General features: G+C 37.2%; 1 protein-coding gene across 2 annotated transcripts in view; it reads left to right on the top strand.

Moving 5' to 3' along the window:
• Hr3 (Hormone receptor 3) overlaps window positions 1-23,462 on the top strand; it is a 597,218-nt gene extending 573,756 nt beyond the window's left edge. For both annotated transcript variants that reach the window (XM_071590462.1, XM_071590471.1), the window contains exons 3-10: window positions 5,861-6,104; window positions 9,155-9,645; window positions 14,346-14,485; window positions 16,383-16,487; window positions 16,782-16,946; window positions 18,659-18,794; window positions 18,991-19,144; window positions 19,411-23,462. In XM_071590462.1, the coding sequence (XP_071446563.1) occupies window positions 5,861-6,104; window positions 9,155-9,645; window positions 14,346-14,485; window positions 16,383-16,487; window positions 16,782-16,946; window positions 18,659-18,794; window positions 18,991-19,144; window positions 19,411-19,516 (1,541 nt within the window). In that variant the 3' untranslated portion in view covers window positions 19,517-23,462. The remainder of the gene's footprint in view (window positions 1-5,860; window positions 6,105-9,154; window positions 9,646-14,345; window positions 14,486-16,382; window positions 16,488-16,781; window positions 16,947-18,658; window positions 18,795-18,990; window positions 19,145-19,410) is intronic.
• The last annotated feature ends 730 nt before the right edge of the window (window positions 23,463-24,192 follow it).

Here is a 24,192-nt window from a genome sequence, read left to right as displayed (position 1 = left end):
ACCTTAAGCTTATACGTTTATAATTATAAGCCGTCGAAGAATCAGTAAGGTATTTTTCAAAGGTTTTCAGTGTATTTCTCCTTTGATATTATAAAATTTGCTTATTGAGAAATAAGATTCGTGTAGCTTACGAAAGACGAAATAAGGAGTTGTTTTTTTTTCTTCCTACCGAAGGAGTTTTAAAAATGGCACATTGTCTCTCTGTTTAATGCTTTCATTTTCTCCGTAGAAACTCCTGTGGCTTTCAGTTGCCAATATTCTAATTTATTTGGGGATATATTGTGATTCTAGCAATTAATTGATCTGAATAAGAATTAAAATGGCTAACTTTTGAAGAAAATAGTAGTCCTAGAAACATTATTGTTTGTGTAAAATAGGCGCAGCTACTTAAAAAAACGCTGGGCGGTCTCATATTTAAAGAATTTCGCAATAATAATCACGAAATGCCGTCCATAGCATTTGTTTCCAATTACCTCAATTATGATCGCGTGAGAGATGCAATGTAGTATAACCATCACTCATATTGTCCAATACGAATCTGCCGTATAGTCCTATGTAAAATCTGTGTTTCATTTTTTCTTCCCATTGGCTCTTTCGAACTTTCCAATTGGCTCTATTTCACTATTTTACTTTTTGACATAATTTGCGTCTGCAATCCAATAAGAGCTGAAAATAGTTGGAGAACGTTTTAGTTGCATCCAATGGAGTCAAATTTAAGTGACAGTTTGGACAGCAGTGCTTCTCAAAGTTTATTCAGCGGATCTATGACGGTCCGCAAACCGATATTCGGAGATCCATTGGGATCTACATCAAAGCAATAAGTACTGTTCAAACTTGGCGACGTTGAAATCTTATAGTGATTGCAGATACCCTGAGAAACATTTTTGTCGGCAAAACATTTGTTGAGATGTGAATTACTTAAACAGGCAAACGACTTACCCTGTCTAATTCATGTAAAAGCATACCACATATGTCTCGTAATTAATGGTCAGTATTTGTAAAGAGTTGATTTTTATGCCGTCGTTTGTGTAATAGGTCTCCTTTCTCCTGGCTCTCGGAACAAGATTAACTTTTACAACACCGAGCCGGGATTCAGGAAATAAAAAATTCGTGCTAGTGTATTAACTGATTATTATTTATGCGAATGTGAGAATGATTAAGATCTTTCTAACCGAAAGCTTGCGAATCAGCGATAAGAACAGTGATTGGCTTATTTTCCTGGGAAAGAAGTGGACTGACCGTGTGTCTTCATTCTTCAATCGAAGTGAGTAATAGTTAGATGACTTAAACAGATATTTTTCAGGGCCAGAATTAGACAGTTGTTCAAATTTTAAGCATGCGCGTCGACATCACTTGTACATGCTTTGTGAGGGCAACGGATTATATACATACATAGTAGACTGAAAAATCTAAGTTAAAAGTGGCACGTCGGTTGGTGTGCATAAGCATGTTTCTTGCGTCTTACTTCTGTCTAAAGAGATTAAGTTTAATTTTAACCATTGCTTTATGAAACAGTCGCACCTCGGATCACTTCCCCGTTTATGATCGAGGCACATTTGGTCCGGAGGTGTATGATAAAAAATGCAGGTTCTCAGAAGCTGTATGCAGTATAGAGGAAATAATTACAATTGGAAGTGCGTCTATGTTCTAATATTGCCTATTTTCCCGGAAATGTCGGTTTGTGTTCATGAGTTTCCTTTGCATTGTGACGCTGTCAAATAAATATTGTGTTAATGCAAGGCCGCGTTTCATATTATATTTTTTTAAGGTTAGTAGAAGTGGTTACATTTTCTAAAGTCGGTCCCCTGGAAGCGACACATTTTCTCTGCGTGATTTAGCTTTTTGTTTAGTAGTTTCCACTGTGAATACTTATGAATTGTAATAACATTAGGTTTCAGAATTGTCGCAATGTTTGAAATGGATTTATTGTCACATGAATTTTTGATTAATCATTTAGGGAGTATTTTAATTCATTCAATATTTTATCAAGAATCTCCTTGAGCTTCAAATGGGTTCTGTATGTTGATACGATTTTCCAAGCTAGAAATCTAATCTTACAAAATCTTTCTCCTGATAAATTTTAGAACTTCCGATCCCGACTACATTATATATGTCATCCCATTTATTAGGAGGCAGGAAACGAAAATCAATGAAACCTGAATAATTAAGTCCCATTTTTTTACGTAGTAAGTGACTGTTCAACTGACGGTATCACAATATCCGAAAGCTAAATGTTCGTTGCATTCAAGAATAGGGAGTAGATTGTCCAAGATGAAAAGGGCATTTCTAGTACCTTACCTTGGAAGGAGAAATTTGAGAAAATTTTGAGGACTATTAGCCATTCGGAGATAATATCTCTTTTTGTCATTTATACGATGGTCAGAAAATTTTGGAAAACGCTGTTGATTCATTACACTTGTGTTCAAGGTCATGCAACATATTCGGGCTACTTATGTACAGGTATGATTAATTCGTGATGTGTTAATTTTTATAATAAAGATAATAATTTGGAAAAATGAATGCCCTGACCACCTCAGGTTTTTGCTTTCTTCGGGTAGTTATTAGCCTCTCATTAAGATATCTGAATTTTAAAAAATACCTGACGAAAATTTAAAATAATTTATATATGCAGAAAACGCCGTGGTAACTGCATTCATTTTTGAACATGATCAATCTGTGTACTAGAAGATTTTTATGAGAGCGGCTGAGTTGTGGGTAATTGGAACATTTGCTTGACGAAGTAAGTCGTGTAAACTGTTGGCAGCCCGATTCATGGAGGAATCTTGACTCCATTCTATTGGACGTGAAATAATGTGAAGCCGTCGGCCGATGAATTGATTATAGAACAGTTAGGGCCTTCCCAACTTGTAGCGGTCACCAGATTTAAGAAATATCCCGCCATCTGACTAGTTTACAGTCTCAGCTGTGACCGCATCGGATAACCAAGCCTTCTTGGTCGAAATCTGCTATGGATCCTCACACCGTCGTGTGATTTTCGTCGAAATGTACTCGATGTGTAAATCTATCTTACTACCAAGGGACAATATATCTACTCCGTATCCCACACTACGTAATTGGCATGGCCCTATATTGACATCATACGTTTGGAGGGGATGGTAATTCCTTTATTTACCCAACAATGCACGGGCATTTAAATTTGAAGTAAATCGCACCTCTGAAAGGTTATGGTCCCCATACTATACTTCTCGAAAATCCTCATTTCTTCATCTCCTGCTTCGAAGGCCCTCTAACCAACCACCCACCCACCCCTGATGATGGGAGGGCGGCGGCCTAGCAGCCTAAATCCTTCGGAGCCCCCTTGGAAACAAGCCTATTCCCCCTCCAGCGGTCTTCCCCCCACTGCCTGTGAGCACCGTAAACTTCGTCTTTTTTAGCCCCCATCCTAGTCGTCCATTCCATTGTCCCGTCCAACTCCCAACCCCTTATCTCCCTTCTCAACTCTCCTACACACTCAGTGCCATCGCCCTACCTTCACCTCAATTTCCCGCCCCACACCGCTCCACCGAACACAACCGTTCATTCCGTCCCACTCGAAAAACTCCACTCCCTGTCCCGTTTCTCGCCGTGCTAACGGTAACAGCGTGCTCTCTTGAAGCTGTGGGTGTGTGCCTGAGCCGGTGGATGAGGCGAAGAGTAGAGGCGGCATGTTGTACCGTTACAAGCTTCTCTCACCACCCCCTCTCTCCCCATTCCCTTATTTCTCTCTCTCCCGCTCGCTATAGCTTCACGAGACGCTCTGCCGGGGTCCCTCACCCTTGTCCCTCCCCTCCACCGCGATTTGGACGCCTCTCCTTCTCCGCCTTCCACACGTCCCGTTCTCCCCCCCTCTCCTCCCGCCAGACGCCTACGTCACGCGCTTTGCCGGTCTTGTGGTCCTCCCCCCCCCCCGCCCTCCTCACTCTCCCGAGTCATGCGCAACCCTTCATCCTCCCCTCCCGCCCTTCCACTTCCCGATGGCGTGCTGTAATACGCCCTACGTCACGAGGGCATCGGTGCCAATGGGGAAAGGCCTGTTGGAATCGCTTCCGCGTTGAACCTTCCCACTCTTCTTCCTCCCCTCGATCTCACTGCTCTCTCTCGGAGGTAAACGCGGCACTGGTGTCTCCCTCTCTGAACGTATTGGAGAAAGAGAGGAAGAGGGTGTGTGAGAGAGGGAGAGGGGAAGTTTTTGTGAGGCGTCCACTTCCGAGGGCGACCTTGCTGCCATCTCTCGACGAGATGTGATAAACGTTTCGGCGGGATGATATTTATTGGGGAGGGTGCGTTTTCGTAGCGGAGGTTTTGAACTCGGTTCTCCATCCGCTCCAATTGTTAAAATACAAAAACAGGAAGCTCTCTTATTGTAAATATGGCCTCTGTAAAATACAATGATAGATAAATACTATATGACCCATTGCTTTGATAACAGTACTGATAATTCATGAGTTGTTTTTTCTTACATTGTTTCACTAGTTAATTGATAGATAGCATATTTTATCGATTTGTGGTATAAAATAAATAATTTTGATGAATTGCGAATGGGGATGTATTAACAGCTATTAGAGTTATAAAATATAGTGGCCAAAGAGCCATCAAATCGTGCTATGGAGATTGGATTTGAAATCATATTAGTTTCATTGGAGAGCTGCAAAGTTCCAACTGTAGCTTGCATTGATTGAATCGAAGATTTCTTAAATCCAAATAATGTAATGGAATACCGATAAGCTTGAGGCATCCATGCTTGCGCATATTCCAGAGTTCATATCACTGAGGGATACTTCATTTCTAGCTAAGATCTTTGATTAGCAAAACAACTCAGCATCTCGATTTTTTAAACTCAAAACTGGGGGGTATTAAAAATTGTCTCCTATAGAGAATATAATCACGCATATTTTTTGTAGGTATTGGCAAACTTTTGGCCTAATAAGGGTGACATGGAGTTAAAATTTGAATTTTAATAAATGCTAGGTATAATTCCGCTGAAATTGTTTGTGTAAAATCATGAGATGTTCGTTGCCTTGCCCTTGAAAGTGGACTTCAAGTATCTTCACTGGAAACGTGAGCTTACGAGCTACTGAGTGTTTCAAGGAGTGCACTCACACAATGAATCTTTGGCAATTTAATTTTTCATTTATAATGTTTAACAGGCTTCAGGCTTGCTAATGTAATAAGTTGAGAACCTTTTATGCTAATTAGGATATTAGAATGGGAGGAATTTTGAATTGACATAAAATATGAGCAGACCCAGGCAAAACAAGGGGAATAACTATATTGGGTAAATATTAGTTACGTACTATTTTCATGAATAAATCTTTATTAGATAAAACTAAATTAAAGCTTGAATTTATTCAATTAAAAAAAACTAAATTTGGATCACTCGAGATCTTCAAGAATGTTTCTTATGGTCAATGTAATGGAAGGTCGGTTTCATAGGTCGAAGGACAAACCTTTCCCAGGACTCATTTGATACACGGTCTTTCCGCGGGAAGCAGTCACTTTTCAGTGTCCCTCGGCCGTTTTTGAGGTGAGCCTGGTGTGTAGAGCGCCATCCACCTTTCAAACGATGAAAGATTTGTCAAAAGTTAATGACTATCATCATTAAATCTATCAATATAAAATACTTTTACGATGTAATAACGAGCGTTGACACATTTTCATTCGCTACATCCTGGTTATATAAAGGTCCGTCGTCCCATTGTAGCGGAGCTCCTTTATAATTGTTAAACTTTCGTTAATCATATAGAAATAAATGGCTGATATGATGTCGATTGCTTTTGTGACATATTGTGGATTACTTTTTTGTGACGTTATTTTTTTGGTCAAGAAAGTAACGTGCATTTCTCTTTTTTCTTTTCTTTAGCCGTTAAGTTCGGGCGCATGTCCAAGAAGCAGCGGGAGAAGGTGGAGGACGAGGTTCGATACCACAGGGCGCAGATGAGGGCGTCGGGGGGAGGGGGAGTGGGCGGCGGGGAGACGGCACCCGACAGTTCGGTGGTGTTCGACCAACAGCAGCAGTTGCCTTCCTCCTCGGATCAGCTCACGACCACCTCTACCAACGCCTCTTCGCCCTCCCCCACGGCCACATTCAATGGGACGCCTACAGGGTAAGTTGCCTCTGCTGTTTCTCCCAAGCCACTCCGATTTCACCTTCCTTTCCCTGTGTCTTTTCTACCTGGATAACCAACCGAAATTTTCTCCGCCCACCGGTCATTAGACTTGTTTTTCGAAGATGTGACGAGTCATCTCATGTTTAGAATTGCCTCTCTTGCGTGAAATTTGTGAGATACTGCAAACTGAGTCAAAGGAAGTTCTCGAAAGCAAGGCTAGTAAAGCTGGCTCGAGGAATCAGAAGTAATGATTTACAAGGGTGGTAAATTAAACCACTCGTCCGTGTCATATTCTATTGGTCAGTAGGTACTAGTTACGGTCATATTTCTTTGGTTGAAAAAAAGAAGAAAACAAAATCCAATACATATGAAAGTATTTTTCTCTTTGGTTTAAATGAATTGTCTTATTGTGATTAATTATCTCTATTGTATGACTTGAAGCCTTTGTAGTCCTCGTTAAACCTTGGATATCCCTTCACGGCATGGGGATGGCATTTCAGTGCTAGATTCTTTGACGCCTGGCAGCACCAGAAGCCTAGTTAGGAGAAGGGTAGTTTACGATGCTCTTAATGTGCTGCGAGAATTGTTGGTGTTTTACAATTATTTACAACCACCTCATTTATTTTATGAAATTATTATTTAGTTATTGAGATTGAGACTGTTATTTGGGTAATTTTTGGAAAGGAAATTTTTCTGGGTTAATGAAAGAAAACGAGGACTGTGGACGATGACCCAGTGAGATGGGTGGTCAGCCCGTCGCCGGCCATGCTCAGTGTCGTTCCAGTCCACACTCCATGGAAGGTGCGAAGAACCTTCTTTAATCGCTTCAGGAAGTCTCTTATGCTGCGAGGTCGTTTATAAATTCTATTTACCATAATCGTCGAAAAGCCTCACCCACGGTTTCTTATGCTCGTTTTTCCACTGCACATTCAATAAATGAGTGTGCGAGCCAATCCCAAAGGGTGGGAAATAACGAATCACTTCGAGGATAACAATTTCCTGAGCTAAATTTCAGATTTCGCCTGTAAAGTGAAAGGTGAACTATGTTGGCGTTGCACTATCTAGTTAACAACGAAAGAATATGTGTGTATGCCTAAAATGTCTGCAAGTTTTCGTGGTATCCGCGCGAGATGGAGTGTTAATTTTTCGTGAAGAGGAGAATTTGGGAGTGCTCGCCAAGTTATGTTAACGACACTTCTCGGTGCCGTCTTGGCGAGCTGCATTCGGATATTTTTGCTCGCATCGGTGCATGTTTTAGTGTTATTTTCGTTTGGTTTCTTCACTTTGCACGGGTGAAAAAAAGTGGTCATCCTTAAATTTGCCAAAGTAAAAGGGTTTCAATTGAATGGGGATTCAATTCCACCTAGGTGCAATTAATGAACGTGTGTGCACCCGCGGCCATACATGAGCAGTCTCAATCTCAGTGATCTCTATCACTCACATTTAAATCCCATTTTCGTCATGCGAGAAATCCATCATATCGCCTAATTTATTCATTAATGATTTGAGATCGAGATGTTTTTAATTGCAATCAAAATGTCCGTCGATTAAAATCTCGAGTTAAGGAGTAGAACGGTGTGCTACCACCAACTAACTGCTGGCTGTCTATGATGGATTTTATTTCAACCTTTCAGAAGTATGAAAATATTCATTTTTGCAAAGCATTGATATGGGTATATTCCAATGTATCGATATTCGTCGGTCTCGTGACCGGCCGAGAGCTAGTGGGTTGGAGGTATTGATTCTATCGGTGGGGTGAGGAAAGGAGGTCCCACTATTGGGATGGGAGGGAGGGAAATGCAAGGAGGGGAGAGGGGTCTTGGCGGCGGGTGAAGTTGTGGATACGAGGGATATAATCGGGCGGTGAGGGAGAGGGTACGTGACGCCGCTGGAACTTACAATAAGCCTTATTTTTTTAATTCGTTCTAAAACTCCCCTTAAGCCTTTCATATGGACAAGGAACATTTATTTTTATTATTTGAATGCCGAATAGGCCAGGTAAGAATTTTTCTTAATTTCATTAAGGAACATTGTTTCACTTTAACATCCAAATGTCAATGAGCAGACATCAGCATGCCGAGAATTGGAGAGTGATTCAAACGTTCGTTATGTTGAATTTCAATGGCTGGTTCAAAGGCTCCAGCCTGTCAGGGTGATGTCAACATAACGAACATACTCACTTTTTCCCAGTTCTCGGCGCGACGGTGACTGCCTACAGACTTTTGGAAGTGATAGTACCTAATCAATTTTTATCCCTCTAATTAATTTTTTTCACATAACATTAAGGAATCTGAATCGTATAAAATGTGATATATGTGTGGTGTGTGTATATATATATATATATATATATATATATATATATATATATATATATATCCGAAAAATACAATTTCGTCAGAAACTATTTAGATATTGCTGCCAATCGACTACTTGATTTTAGTTAATAGAAATTTGATAATTTTTAAATAGTTGGAGTTCAATCCGCGTCCCCCATTGGTTTGATCAGACGTTTCCCTTACAATTCCAGAAGCTCCATCCGTGGTGTTATGATGCTCGTTATCCTAATTTGAACAATGTGGAACCCAGAGGAAGTCTCTGGTATTGAAGGGTGGGCTTGGGTGCTGTGGATAAAAACCGAGAAATTGTTTTAACAATTTCCGTCTATTTATTATGGGCACAAGTGGGAACTCGTACATTATTCAACTAGCTGGACATTTCACCATCTGCATTGGCCCCAATAAGAAGAGAAGCTGTTAAAAGAAATAACACTAACATTTTTAAATTTCCGTGATGGTTAAACTTCTGGAGTTAGTCATGTTTGATGTTTTTCATGAGTTCATTTTATAATGCATTAGCAAGTATTTTCCTTGGAAACTCCGCCGAAGTGACGTGAGGCTAAGGTGAGTCTTTCGCAAACTATGCACCAAACTAAGGTGCGTATGAACAGAAATGGTTGTAGGGTAAGAATGAGTTGTAGCGGAAGGATTGAGAGGAGTAGAGGGTGTTTGACATGTCATTATTTTTACTATTTCTCGTCCGCCCTGAAGGTACACTGTGTTCGCCACCGACATCGGCTCTTACACTCCAAACGGCTACGGCTTCCCGACGGCGACTGTCGGTTCCGGGGACACTTCGGTGACGCCCCCGCCCTTGCACGCACCATCCCACCAGCTGGTGTCGACGCCCACCCCTCCCCCGCACCACCATCACCACCACGCACACCACCACCAGCACCACCACCATTCGCACCAGCAGCAGCAGCAACAGCAGCACCTCACGTCGTCGTCCACGTACGACATCAGCGCCGACTTCGTCGTGGACAGCACCACAACTTTCGAGTCTTCCTCGACGTCCCGGCCGTCGCCCATGGGCATAGACGGAATGGGAGGCGGCGTAGGAGGTGGGCACGGAGGGGGCCAAGCCCAACAGATGCACCACCAACATATGCAGCAGCAGCAGGTGCCGCACCAGTTCTCTCAACACCAGCACCACGTCGGCGCGGAGGCTACAGGGATGGTACCGACGATGCTCGCGACGGGTGAGTAGCACCCAGCGCCTGGGGTCATGCCCTCGTCCCATGTGCCGTTTTTGGTTTGGCGTCATCATGTTCGTAGTGGACAAAAGAAGGGCATTTATATCTTAGGATTTACTATTAAGTGTGTCATCAGACCCGTCACAATGTCCACGGGACAAATGGAGGGCGTACTTTGAAGGCAAAACTCTAGCAGTCGGACTTTGCACCCAACCCTAGGTCATTAGGGACTACGGTAGTTTTAACTTGATGTTAAGTATTCAAGTCTTTATGAAAGCCGATGGTAATTGAGATTTTTAATTTATTATTCTTCGATGAAAGTTCTATTCTTGCGGGTTTTGCTTTCAGCGACGGCCTTTAACCTAGTATTGATAATGATTAACTAACAATGGAAAATAATAAAACAAATTAACCTAAATATCAGTGTAAGGTGTTAATGAATTGTACTAGTATGCATACTGCATATATATTTCTTTAACGTTTCCTCTGGCAATGAAAGAGAAAATTTCTTTTATAATGGAGAAATTTTCATTCCATTGATTGTGTCTCATTTGTTCGCAAAATTAATAGTTTTGTATTCATTTCCACCTTCCAAATTGAGTTGTATTGTTGGTTGTGTTGGTTAGTGGTTACTTTTGTCCTGTGGTGTAATGCTTTGGTCTCTCTTCTTCTATAATGCCTGCTAGCAAAATAAAGGAATTCCTATTGCCTAAATTTTTTTTGATGATTCAAAAGCTTAGCTTTTGGAAAATGGCATTGACAAAAAAACAATGGAATTATTAATTAGAGAATTGAAGCTTTTCATAAATCTGCTGCACTTGTTAGTCTTAACAATTACCATTAATGACAATCTTTTCTTGTAACTCCTTTTTCTCTTTTTATTAGTGGAAATAAAATCGACGCTTCTTTTAAAAAACAATTAAGAAAGAAACCTTATTTTGAAGAACACATATCTGCTTTTCACTCTCTATTTCTCTCTCTCTCTTTCACCCACAAATCTGTGAATTTAAAATGCCAGCAGTTTTAGCCCAAATGCAGAATGTTCACAATCGAATTCAAAATGTATGTGCCCCATAGGATTCTGATCATTTAAATTTCACTTTTGCGCCATTCTCCCTTATGTACTCTTAAATATGCACTCTTTTGGAGTCAAGTGAGTATTTGCTCTTAATAGAAAACAGAAAATATTTTACATTTTTCTCATACATGTTTAGGACTTTACTTAGGACTTAGCACCAGACTTGTAATTAACATTTTGATTACGAATCAGCTATTTATCACTAGGTTTTTAGATACACCAGAACTTTGTGTGTTGTTTTATCACATTTTGGTATTTGTTTTAAAGGAAACCCTCGAACGAAAGTTTATATAGCGTTCGAAGATCAGGCATAGTCGAGCATAGTCACCCTTGACTTGATTTGTGGGGTTTCCAGTTGAACTTACTTTTGATAACATGTATAGCAGATAAAATTCCACTTTCAAAACCTGATTCCATTTATGTATTTTCTTCCTGAAATACAACTTCAGAATATATTGAGGGAATATGATGCGATAGGTCATGTAATTGTCTAAGTTTTCATGTAATGCATGCCAAAAAGAACACTACATCACATTGGCACAAACATATTTTAATAGTGCAATGAAAATAGTTAAAAATCAAATTACCTTGGAATTTGTATGTTTATGAAATGTAAGGCCAAAACAAAAAATTAACATGGATATGCAGTATTGATAATTGAAATTAACTCATTTGTATTATCATAGTGCACAGTTTCTACCTGCGGAGAAGAATTTTCTTTCTTGGAATCAGAAAGTAAATTATTGAAAATTCTTAGTGGTGGCTATTTTATTAATCCAGTGAATCACGGTGCCATCCAGTGCATACATGTTTTCCTTCATGTCACATCTGCATGCTCTAATAATGTTGCACCTGGGGAAGGGCAAAGAATCCCAAGTCCTGGGCATGAGTTAACAATAATATTAGCACATGATGGCCGTTTTACTTGTGATTTTTTATGGATCTGGTGATGGTTTATGTGTCCGTTTTGGGGGCTTTATCCCCCTCTTCATTGCCTCACTCTCCTTCCCGCCATCTCTCGTTCCTCACCCAATTACTCACTCCCTTGCCGACCCACTGCTCCAATCTCGCACCGGCCACTGTGCCTGGGGCAGGTGGCAAGTCAGTGTCCCGTGGAGGTCTCCGACTGGGGGCTGGAGGCGGGGGACTGTCCCTGGTGACTGTGAAGCAGGAGGACGAGGAAGCTGAGGTGGAGGAGGAAGAGGAGGAGGAGGAGGAGGAGGTGGGGGGTGGTGGAGGTGGAGGGGGTGGGGCGGGCGGTGGGGGGGCGGGGGGCGGGGACGGGAGTGGGGGTGGTGGTGGTGGGGGTCAGGTTGGAGAGCCGAACAACGTGATGGGTGGGAGCTGTGTGGAAGTTTGTGTGCCACCGACGAATGGGGGGGGACAAGGGGGTGGGGCTTTCGTGGACAGCACCACCTTTCCAGCTGCCCGCCACCACCACCACCATCACCACCACCACCAACAGCACCAACAACTTCAGCCGGATCAGTCCGTGTCGGTAACTGCACCTGCTGAGGAGGAGTCACTGCAGCCGAGTAAGGGAGGGCATGCATCACTCGCAGGGCACGGGGCTGAAGATCATTTTTTTTGTGCTTAAAAGATGGAATGGGGGGTTGGGATGTAGAAATTGTATGTGCTTAGGTTACCTCCCAGTTCACCCCTCCCTAAAGGGATAATGGAACTGTCTCGAATGTGATGGAAACCTTAATTTGCTCCACTGTTTCCTGATATGGATTGTAGGGGTCTTCTTTTAGGACTTGTGCTGCTGCTTGTATTTGTGAGATTTTTTGTTTAAACTCCATTTCTAAGTAGTAGTGTTGATTTTGTTATAAATTTTTATGCTCCTGTACAGTAGGTAATAATTTGTGTTAAATATCCTCAATGCTTTAGCTTAATGCTTTAGCCATATTTCATCTTTTGAGATTTTGTGTATGGAAATTTGAGGGGTGCTGCTGACAGTGATGTGATAATTGAATGCAGGTGACTTTGATTGTTGGTTGATGTAATCTGATCTAGGTGATTAGCCAGGGTTTCTCTGTATCAAGTAGTTTGTGGGATATACCTCAGGTATCTTTAACAAGATAAGGAAAGTCCTATCAGAACATATAATTTATTAAATCAATTCTTCATTGACTATTCAATAATTGAATTTGATGTTTTTTCTAAGAGTTACACATGGTTCCCAGCAGGAGTCATAAAATGCTGTTGTTACAATTTGATTTCTTAAAAGCTGTTAAACAATTTTTCTCACTTCTCCAGATAAATTGTGTGTAAATGGATATTCTTTAATCATATCTTATTGCTTTTATCATAGAAATATTTAAGTATTATAATTGAGAAGTGACTTCAGTAAGAATAAGCATTGCCTCCTGCTTTCAGACTTAAGAAATAATTTATTGTGTTTACCAAATCATGGCGTCTGATTCTATAAAAGCAATGAATATTGAATGAAAATTATTATAAAATGTGGATAAATTTCAGGCTAGGTAGTTATTACAAATTGAGGCCATATAAAAACCTTGAAATGCAGTTAGATAACATTTTTGTCAAATCAGTAATAGGCATATGAATAATTGGATTACAATTGAATTAGTAAAATTATTTTGTAGGAAAAACAATGAGTTACGTGGAAAAATACCACATGGTAGAAAATATGGAGGGAAGAGTAATAGAAACAGTAAATTTTTGTGAATAACTTAGTAATGCCCTTTTTTTCTGTCATAATTATTGATTACATTTGTTTTATTATTTTCATTTACAGCTATTCCCAGAAGTATAGTGTTAAGCAATAACCCAAAATAAATGGAATTTGGTGAAGTGTTTTAGTGTTACTTAAGCGTACACTCAGCGCCAAGAGTAATTATGCATGTATATGTGAAAGTTTGAATGTTTTATGCTTTGGAATGAATATTTAATGTATATTTTAAGGAAATGTTAATATATATAATATGTATAATATTGCATGAGCTAGTTAATTTTGCATGGGTTGAATATGAAACAATACAAATTTACTTTGAAGCACTGAAAAATTGTGAATAACAATATTTTCATATAGTTACTTTTGTGTAAATTATTTGTTGTTTGTTGATTTAACCTTTTGAATAGGTATTTTATTAATGAATATCATTAGGGGACATATTAATATTTTTAATATATTTAAAAAATATTTATCATAGAAATATGCCAAAATGATGACTTTAATTGCCTAGATTATCATCTGAAGAATATTAAATTTTCAGTTTACATTGCTGATTTCTTCAATGATTAACCTAATGATCAGTGAAATGGAAGCAAAGATTTCATCCCTCTACTTAATCCTCTTTTCTTGTGGTTCATCAAAAACTTGCCTTAATAATATAATTTCACTTATGCAAATTCATGTAACCATCTGTAAATTTTTAGCAGTCAGTGTATGTCTACTTACATAACGTGGCTAGTATATTGTAAAGTACTTGGATTTACATATTTTATAGCCATGATTTGCCTTAAATTTCACATATTAATTGCATTTTGATGTTATTGTGTTTCAATACAAGTAATAAAATTGTGTAAGTGCAAATGTCTTGTGCTTTTCAAGTTTTTGCTGGATTTTAATTTTTAATATTTTTCCTTTTATGCTCGAAAGTAGACCCAGCTCAAATCTCTGAGCTGCTTTCAAAGACAATAGCTGATGCCCATGCACGCACCTGCCTTTACACGACGGAGCATATCCAAGAAATGTTCCGAAAGCCACCAGATCTCTCTAAAGTTCTCTTCTACAAGAATATGGTATGTGTACGGTTTTTGAACAACATTGAACACTTCCTTGAATGACTTTTCCCAAACTAATGTAAATTTAGTAAACTTTTTGTCGAGCAAAATTGATTGACATCTTTGACATATTCCTCTTACAATTTTTCTTGATTAAAATCTGCTGTCAGCAAGTATATGAGGTAATAGTTTATGAATGCAGATTTTCTCATTATGTATTTTGTTAGTGACTGTCATAAGTAAGTATGAAAACAGAAATGCACCAATGTGTTTGAATCAATAAATGATGCACTGCTAAATGTTAAAGGGCTTTGGGGAGATATATTATTGGGGAGATGATAAGTTAATATTGAAATATTTTGATGCAAATTTGATCAGAAACATTCTATTATGGTTTTCGAAATTAATATAATTTAAAGTCCAAAATGATCATAGGTAAATTTAAAAGTACTTGGACATACAGAGTAAATGCTAGCAAGCACCTGTGACACTCCTGAAATAATGTTGATGGATATGAAATTGGAAAAGATAATACTAATATATAAATCAGTTAAACATTGATAAATTATGACTTTATCATTGAAATAATGTATAATATTAATAAATTGAATCAATATTATTTTTATATTACTTCTGTAAGTTCAAAATTCATTTCTTGTTTTTTTTATCAGTTATGTTGTGATCAAAGAATAAATGAAAATTATTTAATGCACTCCTCTGGAGAAGATCTAGTTGAAAATCAAGACAAATTCAAACTTTGGTGTTTGTTTGTCTTATCTTGTTCTTTCTCTCTTGTTCTTTAAAAGAAATTGACAGTCACAAAGTGCATGCCTAGTTATGGCATCAAATGGCAATATAAGGTGTATCTATAATTAAAGGTGGATGATTGAATGTTTTTTAAATGCTATAGTAATCTTCCAGCATTCACCACCTTTTGGTGGAACTTTATCCTTCAAGTGCTTCATCAGGAAGGAGGCTGTAAAACAGTCCTTTGTTGGCTCTTTTATTTAAATAATTCAAATGCAATTTTGTTATTTCTAGAAATATTGGTTTCTAGAAAAATTGGTTTGGGGATTTGAGGTCCATGTATGTTTCCACGTATTTTTTATTTCATCCTTCATCTTTCAACATTTCTTCCTCTTTCCTTATGCATACACTTTCCTGTTTTGTGAAAAGAAATCCTTGTTTTGTGTAGTTAAATCCTCTGATTAAAGTTAGTTGGCCATCCGAATGTTTTAAATCTCAGTTTTCTTTCTCTCATCTATGTATTTGCTATCACCTTAATTAGAAGCATAATTATGTTGCTATCACATCTGGTATTAAGGTCGATAACCAGCTCTTGATTTTCACTGACAAAATCAATTGAAAAATGCTGGTGATGAAATTCTCATTATTTAATCTGAATCCATTTACAAGCCATAGTAGTGTCATGTACACAGGAACTTGTTATTATCTAACGGCATTTGAATTGTTTTGATTCTGTGGAAAGCAAACAATCCACAAAAAGCATAACTCCCTGGAAATTATGAAGGGGCAGGCTGATACTGTGGAAAATATGTACTCCCGATCATAAAATTTTAAAACAGCTTTGTGCTTTCCTTGTTTATGGGGCATTGAATCATTCATAATGGTGATCAATCACTGTCAGTGCAAAATGTAGGTTTAACAATCGCTCACTTACTACATCATTTTATTTAAGTTGTTAATTTAATTTAAGATAACTACATAATCATGGGACAGTAAACTGTACCACAGGCAATACTCTATTATAACATGACATAGCCATATATTGTTCAGAGTCATATATACCCTACTCAAATTTGATTATAGTTCCAGTTGAATGTAAACATTTTTCATAGAAATTTATCATAGAGATATATTTCTTACTCTCATTTAAATCATTCCAATTTTACAGGCTCATGAAGAGCTCTGGCTGGAGTGCGCCCAAAAATTGACTTCTGTCATACAACAAATAATTGAATTTGCCAAGATGGTGCCTGGTTTTATGAGGTTGTCACAGGTAAGAGCTTATTTTTTTTATTTTACTCTTCACCTCTTACAGCTTTTTTCCTGCTGTGATCACACCTTACTGTTGTTATATAATGACAAATCCTATTCATGTAATGCTACATATGTATGCTACACTCATTCATGAAACTTGAGATGAACCCAATGAAGAGGGTATTTGCTGTCAGCTGTTACCATGCATAATTAGTCAGATGTTTTTTTATTGACCATTATTATAGTGTAACTTAAGTATATCACCTGCCATGTATGAATATCTAATTGTAATTTCATTATTTCTCAAACACAGGATGACCAAATTGTACTGCTCAAGGCTGGAAGTTTTGAACTGGCTGTGCTTAGGATGAGCAGACACTTAGATCCCACGACAGGAAATGTGCTTCTTTATGCTGGTGATGGCAGTGGAGGAGGAACAGTTGACTCCGATGGTGGTGGAGCTATTGCACTCCCGCAGGTAATTTGGCAGTGATAATTTCAGGTTCTCATCACATGATATTATGTCTTAGGTGGGTTGATACATCAATAATTGAAACGCATCAATGGAGTAAATAACTGCTTTTACTAGGCAACAAATACCAGACCACAATATACAACATGGTCTGCGCTGAAAATAATCCAGCCAAACCTAAACCATGCGATGGAAACCCCTCCTTCTCTTTTAGGATTTGGAAGCACCACATATTCTTTTTAATTGAGCATTGTTAGTACATCTGTTGTATTTAAACGTACATATACACTTACCCTATTTTTGTGGTAATCAAGGCATATGTAATATAAAGCCTTGAAGGTAAAAAGAAAAGGAGCTCATAAGAATAGATATCTGTGGGATAAATTCAATGATTTCCCAATTGCAGTTTGAATAAATGCGATAGGCAGAGTTTCAAATTTAATATCTAAAAAATAGAGAGAGTTTGAAAAACTCATTCCAACCAAAACATCTCCGAGAAAAGCTAAACTTCTCCACTACCTCAGCAACCAAAAAACCCATTCTTATAACTATTTTACTGTGATATGTTGTTACATTTTAAATTAATTATTAACTGTTTGTCCATATTAGTGTAATTAATATTCCTCCATAGCATGCGCTTTGATGTTCTGATGCAAGATTGCCATTCCTTTGATTTGGAAAACATAAAAAAGTTTTCTGTCATTATATCTTAAATTATGATGCATTCCCAGATAGTGCCATCCTACAGCACTGTATGTTGAATCCTTTTTACCATAGAAAATTTCAAAGCAAAGATATCAGATCATATATTAAATGAAGGATTTCTTCTGTTAGACTATGATACACCGATTCAGATTCGTTGCTATTTTTATGACATCAGTCATATTGTCATCTGCAACTTAGTAACAGGTGAATGATGTATCAACTAAAAAAGTGAATTTTGGCAGGAATTCTATTTGTGAACATGTAGAAGTCTATGTTGACATTATTATCAAATTCTATGAAAAAATTGTTTATATTCAAACATATACTGGCAAAAACATGTATTGATGCAGAGTTAGATCAGAGGGAAAATGAAGAAGTAAGCATATTTAGGGAAACAATATTAGATTAGGCATTAATTCATTCATGTTAAATAGAATTGTGAGGAATTATAATGAAAAGATGAGATGACAAGAAAATAAGAAGACAAAAAGAGGAATGTTTTCTAAAAAGAAATATTCTCATATAGTTTCTCTTTACTGCTTAAAAATGCCAAATTCTATCATTTAGCATTTTTGAACTTAGGATAAAAATTAGACCTTGACTTGTCGAGTGTTAATGAATGAAGATATAATGTATCCGTTCAAGATATAATTAGGTTTTTATTACTTAATAATGATTCATGCAAGTCTTGCATAAAATTTTTTGAAAGCCCTTTTCATTGCTAGCATATTTACTGTTTTTTGCTCTGTGCCAAAACACATATTAGTTGTCACCAAATGTATGTCAATCACTCTGATTTTCTGAGTTAAAACTTGTGTACCATCTGTGCTATTCTTCAGAAAGTATATGTAGTTATATGCATGATCAAGAAAATGTTATGCATCTAGTACCTAATTGGTGTTTCCAAACAGATTGTTGCAGTCTTCCACAGCATACATCTGATTTGGTGTATAACGTTTTTTTAAATGGGTAATTCACAATATTTCAGTGCCCTGTATTTTTATTTCTTTCAGGATGCCTTTTTCACCACAGATACAGCTGAAACACGACTAGTTGCTGGTGTTTTTGATTTGGCCAGGTCTGTAGCTGAAATGAAATTAACAGATGCTGAGCTGGCACTTTATTCTGCATGTGTACTACTTTCTCCAGGTAAGTATTGAGAGAGATTTGAAATTTTTTAAGCAATTAATGTCATTTCTTGAATGCAATTCACATAATTTGATAAAATAAGATCACTCTGAAATTGACATCTGTCTGCAGTATAAATTTTACTCTTTTTAACTTTGCCTCATGAATGCTAATATGCAATAAATTTATTACTTTTCATTCTTCTTTCCAAAAATAGATCGACCTGGACTTAAAGGAGTTGGTGAGATCAGTCGATTAGGTCAAGCTGTAGCAAGAGCCCTGCGCACTGAGCTGGAGAGAAATCACAGATTACCTATAAAGGGTGATGTGTCAGTTTGTGATGCATTACTTGCAAAGGTTCCTGCTCTAAGGTGAGATTTTGATTGATGTAATATTCATTTCTAAATTCTGTCATGGTGGTTTTTTTAACTAGATTTATTTAATGGGAACTGTGACATTATTTCTATTCTATATTTATTTTCTAATCTTATAGTTAGTTGTGCATTGAATTCTTTTTAAGAATTTAATTGACTTCATTTATTGCACCAAAAGGATACTGTTCCTTGATTGTAACATTACATTTCTTACTTTGTTAAATTGAAAAATGTATTCACTAATTGATATGCTTTCTTTGCAGAGAACTGAGTATCCTTCACATGGATGCTTTAGCCAAATTCAAGCGCTCCACACCACACCTTGAGTTCCCTGCCCTGCACAAGGAACTCTTCTCTGTTGACAGCTGAACATAGGAGAGCAACAAATCTGAGAGTGGCATCACGTTATTTCCACAATCTGCCACCAACACCGAGATGCATCTCCACTGAAGAACCCCTCAGCAAAAAAATGTCCTCTCCTTTCCCAAAGTCCTGCCCTCTTCTTTTGCTCCAACCAGCTCATTATAAGGTTAGCATCAGAATCAAAATTATCTTGATCTCGAATTTTTGTCCAACTCCAGTTTCTACTATAGAAGAACTTCCCAAATTATGTCTGTCATCGAAAGTGATGGGTGGATATGATCAAAGCGTAAACTGGGTAACATGACAGCAACAAGTGTGACCAACCAAACTCAATGGAGCAGGTGAAAAAAGCATCGGAGGAAACATTTGATGAAGATAGCTTGGATTGTATATGTGTTAGTTTTTGATGAGTTTTTGAAGGAAGACCAGACCATAACATTTGGTGTGACCTTCATAGTAAGAGAAAAACTCGTCTGGTGAGGATAATCCACGGCAACTGCCAGTGGTGTACAATAATAACTTATTATATGGCAGCTGCTTATTGTGATGGTGAACATTATGGTGTTGTGATGGTTAGAAAAAAAGATGCTCTGTATGTTTCTTGTGATCATACACCCTCTATCTCCCCTCCCTCCTGCTCTATCTCACGCTTGTGCATAGCACACTGTGTTTGTGGGGCCATAAATATCTTTTATCTCCACTTGAAGTGGCCACTTTGGTGTTCAGTAATCATGATAGAGGTGAAAATTTGGCCATTAGACTGTTCTAGGGGAAATAGTACTAACTGGCTGGTGAAAAACTTTACTGCCATACACCTTACATAGATTTCCATTATAAAGTAAAACATCTTCTTCCAGGCTTATATTCATAATAATGATTCATTTCAATTGGCTTTTTATTAACATATCCTTTCTTCTTTTACACCTGGTAGTAAAAAAAATCAGTACCTACTCATAGCCTTATCAGGAACTCCACTCATAACACTACTAATAGCATTACAGAAGACTTAAGTCAAGCCTAACTCTCCAAAAAGGAATAGTCATAAGATACCTAAAGCTGATTTAAGTTTCAAGCTCCTTATTAATTTAGAGCAATTATTCATTCTTGTATAAGTCCTGATAACAGGTATTTTTTGCTTGCCAATAAATAGCCTTCCTTTGTAATCTGTCTCAGACACATTTGACTCACACTCAGCTGTAATTGAGAAAATTAATTCATACTTATACTCTCTGATACTGGAAAGAAAATTGTATTTCAACAGGAGATGGTGGGGTAAAGGGAAGGGAGAAAAATCATTACGGTAAGGGGTACGTACATACATGCCTTAATTTGAAGAGAAAAGTTAATAAAAATAAAACCTTGTGTAATTAAATTTGTAGTGAAGCACCATGTATGGTTGATTGTATGCTTGATGCGTTCAAAATGACTGTGTGATTGTGGATCAGCGTGCAATGAAAGCTTGCATGTATGAATGTTTTTTTCTGAATGATTTGGCATATGTGTCTGACTGTGCAAATTTAACAACATTGGGGCAAACAGTAATGATGAATTTAAAACATTAATCATTGTTTAAAAGCATTTTATTATCTAGAATGGTGATACAGAATTTTATAAACTTGTTGTTTGCAAAAGCTGCAAAGAGTATATATAATATTAAATCTATAAATATATATATATATAAATATATATGAAATGTTGACACATATTGTACAGCCTGTTTCAAAATACTCGTTAATAGTGAATTGGTTTTAAAGTGAGAAATGGCAGGTATGAAAAATTTACAATGTAGATCACTACAATTGGAGATTCTTTATTTGTGTACAATAGCGCTAAAAAGTGTGGCTGGTGAAAATGAAGCATGTTATTATTTATATTTTAGTATGAACCACCATGAACTTTTGCTAAACCTTCCCTCTTTGAAGAGCTGTGCCACATGTGAAAATAAAAGTAAGATTGCATACATAACTTTGATGGAGGTCAATTTTTACTAAATCAAAATTTTTTTCACTTGCTGCACAAAAATATGGAATCGGTAGTGTGTATGTGCTTCCTCAGAGACCAGTATTGTGGATACAAGTTTCCCTTTTTTATATGTTTTGCACCGTCAACTATTTTATTACTTCTGATTCCATCATCATTATCTTTCTGTCGATTCGGTGCTTCATTTATTGGTGCTTCACCTATGCTGGTACTGAAAATGAATAATTTATTAAGTTGGTAGCGATTCCTATTAATATATACTGCAAAGCTCTGTCTACAGTATAATAGCTGATTCTATTTCTCATGACCTTCAGAAAAATTAATGATTGCCTTTCGTTCTTTCTCATTGGTATATCAGCATCATTCAATCTAAAAATGAAAAACATAACATTTGTGTTTTTTGAATTGTTTTTGGATAGTCATAAAGAATAGTTTCTGTTTCACTTGTACTAGCCAGTGCATTTCATTCAAGGAAGGTCACTTATTTAAAAAATGGGGAATTATAGGAGGGAAGGTTTGTTTGTTCATCAAACATTGTTTTGATCTGTGGAATCTTGTTTGAATTCTACAACTGAACTCTACAATCCATGTTGGGTTTTAGAAGTGCTTCCTAACTCTATGCCACACTTGTTAATCTCCTAAATAGCCATTGCTTCTATATAAAAAAATGCATCTTGTACATTGCTGTCACCAACCTTAAAGTTATAATGCCTAACTAACCTTTATTTTCGTGGAAGATTTTTGTTTAGCATGTTTTAAGTGGTATGATAAGCCATTTATTACTTTTTTGTTTTTAAGATTGTTTTGTATGATATTTCTCTTTGTGGAATCCTATCCGTTCTGTATAGAATGTCCATTTAATGAAAGTACCTGTAAAGTTTCCTCCCTCACATACCCTATGATCAGAACAAGCGCTATGATCCAATTTTATAGAACATGCATTAATCTCAGTGTCTTCTTTTTGACATATTTAAAGATGAGCAAGAATTAGTAAACGAATGGTCATTTGTCTGACAAACAAAAGATAATCTTTTATTGTAGTTCCAATATTATGAAATGAAAGAATGTGGACATTTTGTGAATGCATCATAATATTGCATACTTCTTATAAAAGGAGATGACTGAACACAGGTTGCCTTTGTTGACATTAGAAAGGGCAGTTTTTATGCAAAAATGAACTTTGACTGAATGTAAAATTACATACAAGGAACTGTAAAAAGAAAGTGTATCTAATATCAATTGTTCATCATTCTAACAGTCATCAAACTGTGGAAATGTCAGAGAAGACTAAAAGAAACAATATGCATATGGAACTTGTGAAATTGTGCATAGCTAGCTGGAAAATTCTCTTAGTGTGGCTGGCTGTGGGATGTGTTTTCTGAGGTTGCGTGGTTTCGATTTACAGGCCCACCTACACCTTCGGGTCAAAAAACCATATGGGTAGAGAGATGGCAATATATTTTTTTTTAATGTTAACCATGCATACGCACATCACACAGTTTTGTATGCAGTGGAAATGGTTTTTAAATGCCACTCTCCTTGTAACATGTCATAAATACCCACCCTCGATACCCATGCCAGAAAAGTCAGCAAGACGTTTGTGAATGTCTTTACCATAGTGCTTAGTTTCATCATTGTTATATCATACTGACTCATTTTTATTTTTATCATCATTATTATTATTATTTTGTACTTTTTACAATTGCCATAATGATGTTCAATTATTGTGACACATGACAGAGGGAAAGAGTACTAAAACAGTATGAAAATAATGGAATAGTCGCGTCCCAATGCTAAGTATATATTTTTTCCTTGATTGATTCCCATGTGTCATGCAAGTGGACAATTCTCATGCCAGGTAACTTATAGGTTGTGGGTCAGTTGGCTATTTATTACCCTTCCTCATTTATGTTGTAGTCACTGTATTGAAAACAGGCATTCTGGGACATTTCAATTAAAGTGGTATTTTGGCTAGAAATACAGAAAAGTGTTGAATTATTAGCTTGGGTCAAACCAAGCTCCCATAAATTTAACCCCAAATAAACTATCTTGGTAGTGTTCATTTTCAGGTTCTACATTGAATGAAGCCCTTTTCTTCATTGCCTATAGCATCATAATGAAAATTATCAAAACAAGAAATAAAAAAAAATAAGGGTGTGCAATTTTTAAGATATTATGCTTAAGGGTGTTTCCAGACCAGGGGGACCAGTTAATAAAAGTTCCTTAATTATGCTACCTCCATTAGAACATCAATTAGCAAATCTTTCAAATCCTTCTCAGCCCACAAGATAAATTCCCAATTCAGATTTTTACCAGTGGAATACAACAGTATTCAATTTAATCAACACTGTAGGAAAAAATAATGATTTGATCCTATTAAGATCAAAGGTTTCATGGATACATTGGATCCAAAGTTTTTGTGGACACAATGCCTGGGATGTAGCTAAGATGGGTACCAAACATGTTGAGTTCTGTCATTGGATTGCCAAACAAGATGGTATCCAGCACTGCATTATTTCAAAATAATGAGATTGTATACCAACATTTAAAATAATGAATACATAGCTTGAAGAATAAGTGAAATTCATCACATTAATTTCTTTCAAGGAAAAAAGAGCAAAAGTGTCTGCAACTCTCTGTTTGTCTGTCCTAAGAATCTCTTCAAATCAATTACATAAGACTATTTTTTTGCTCTTCTCCAA

Source organism: Hetaerina americana, unplaced genomic scaffold (genome assembly GCF_022747635.1).
Source record: "Hetaerina americana unplaced genomic scaffold, ioHetAmer1.1.p SCAF_1, whole genome shotgun sequence".
NCBI classification, from domain to species: domain Eukaryota; kingdom Metazoa; phylum Arthropoda; class Insecta; order Odonata; family Calopterygidae; genus Hetaerina; species Hetaerina americana.
This window is presented reverse-complemented; position numbering and strand designations above follow the sequence as displayed.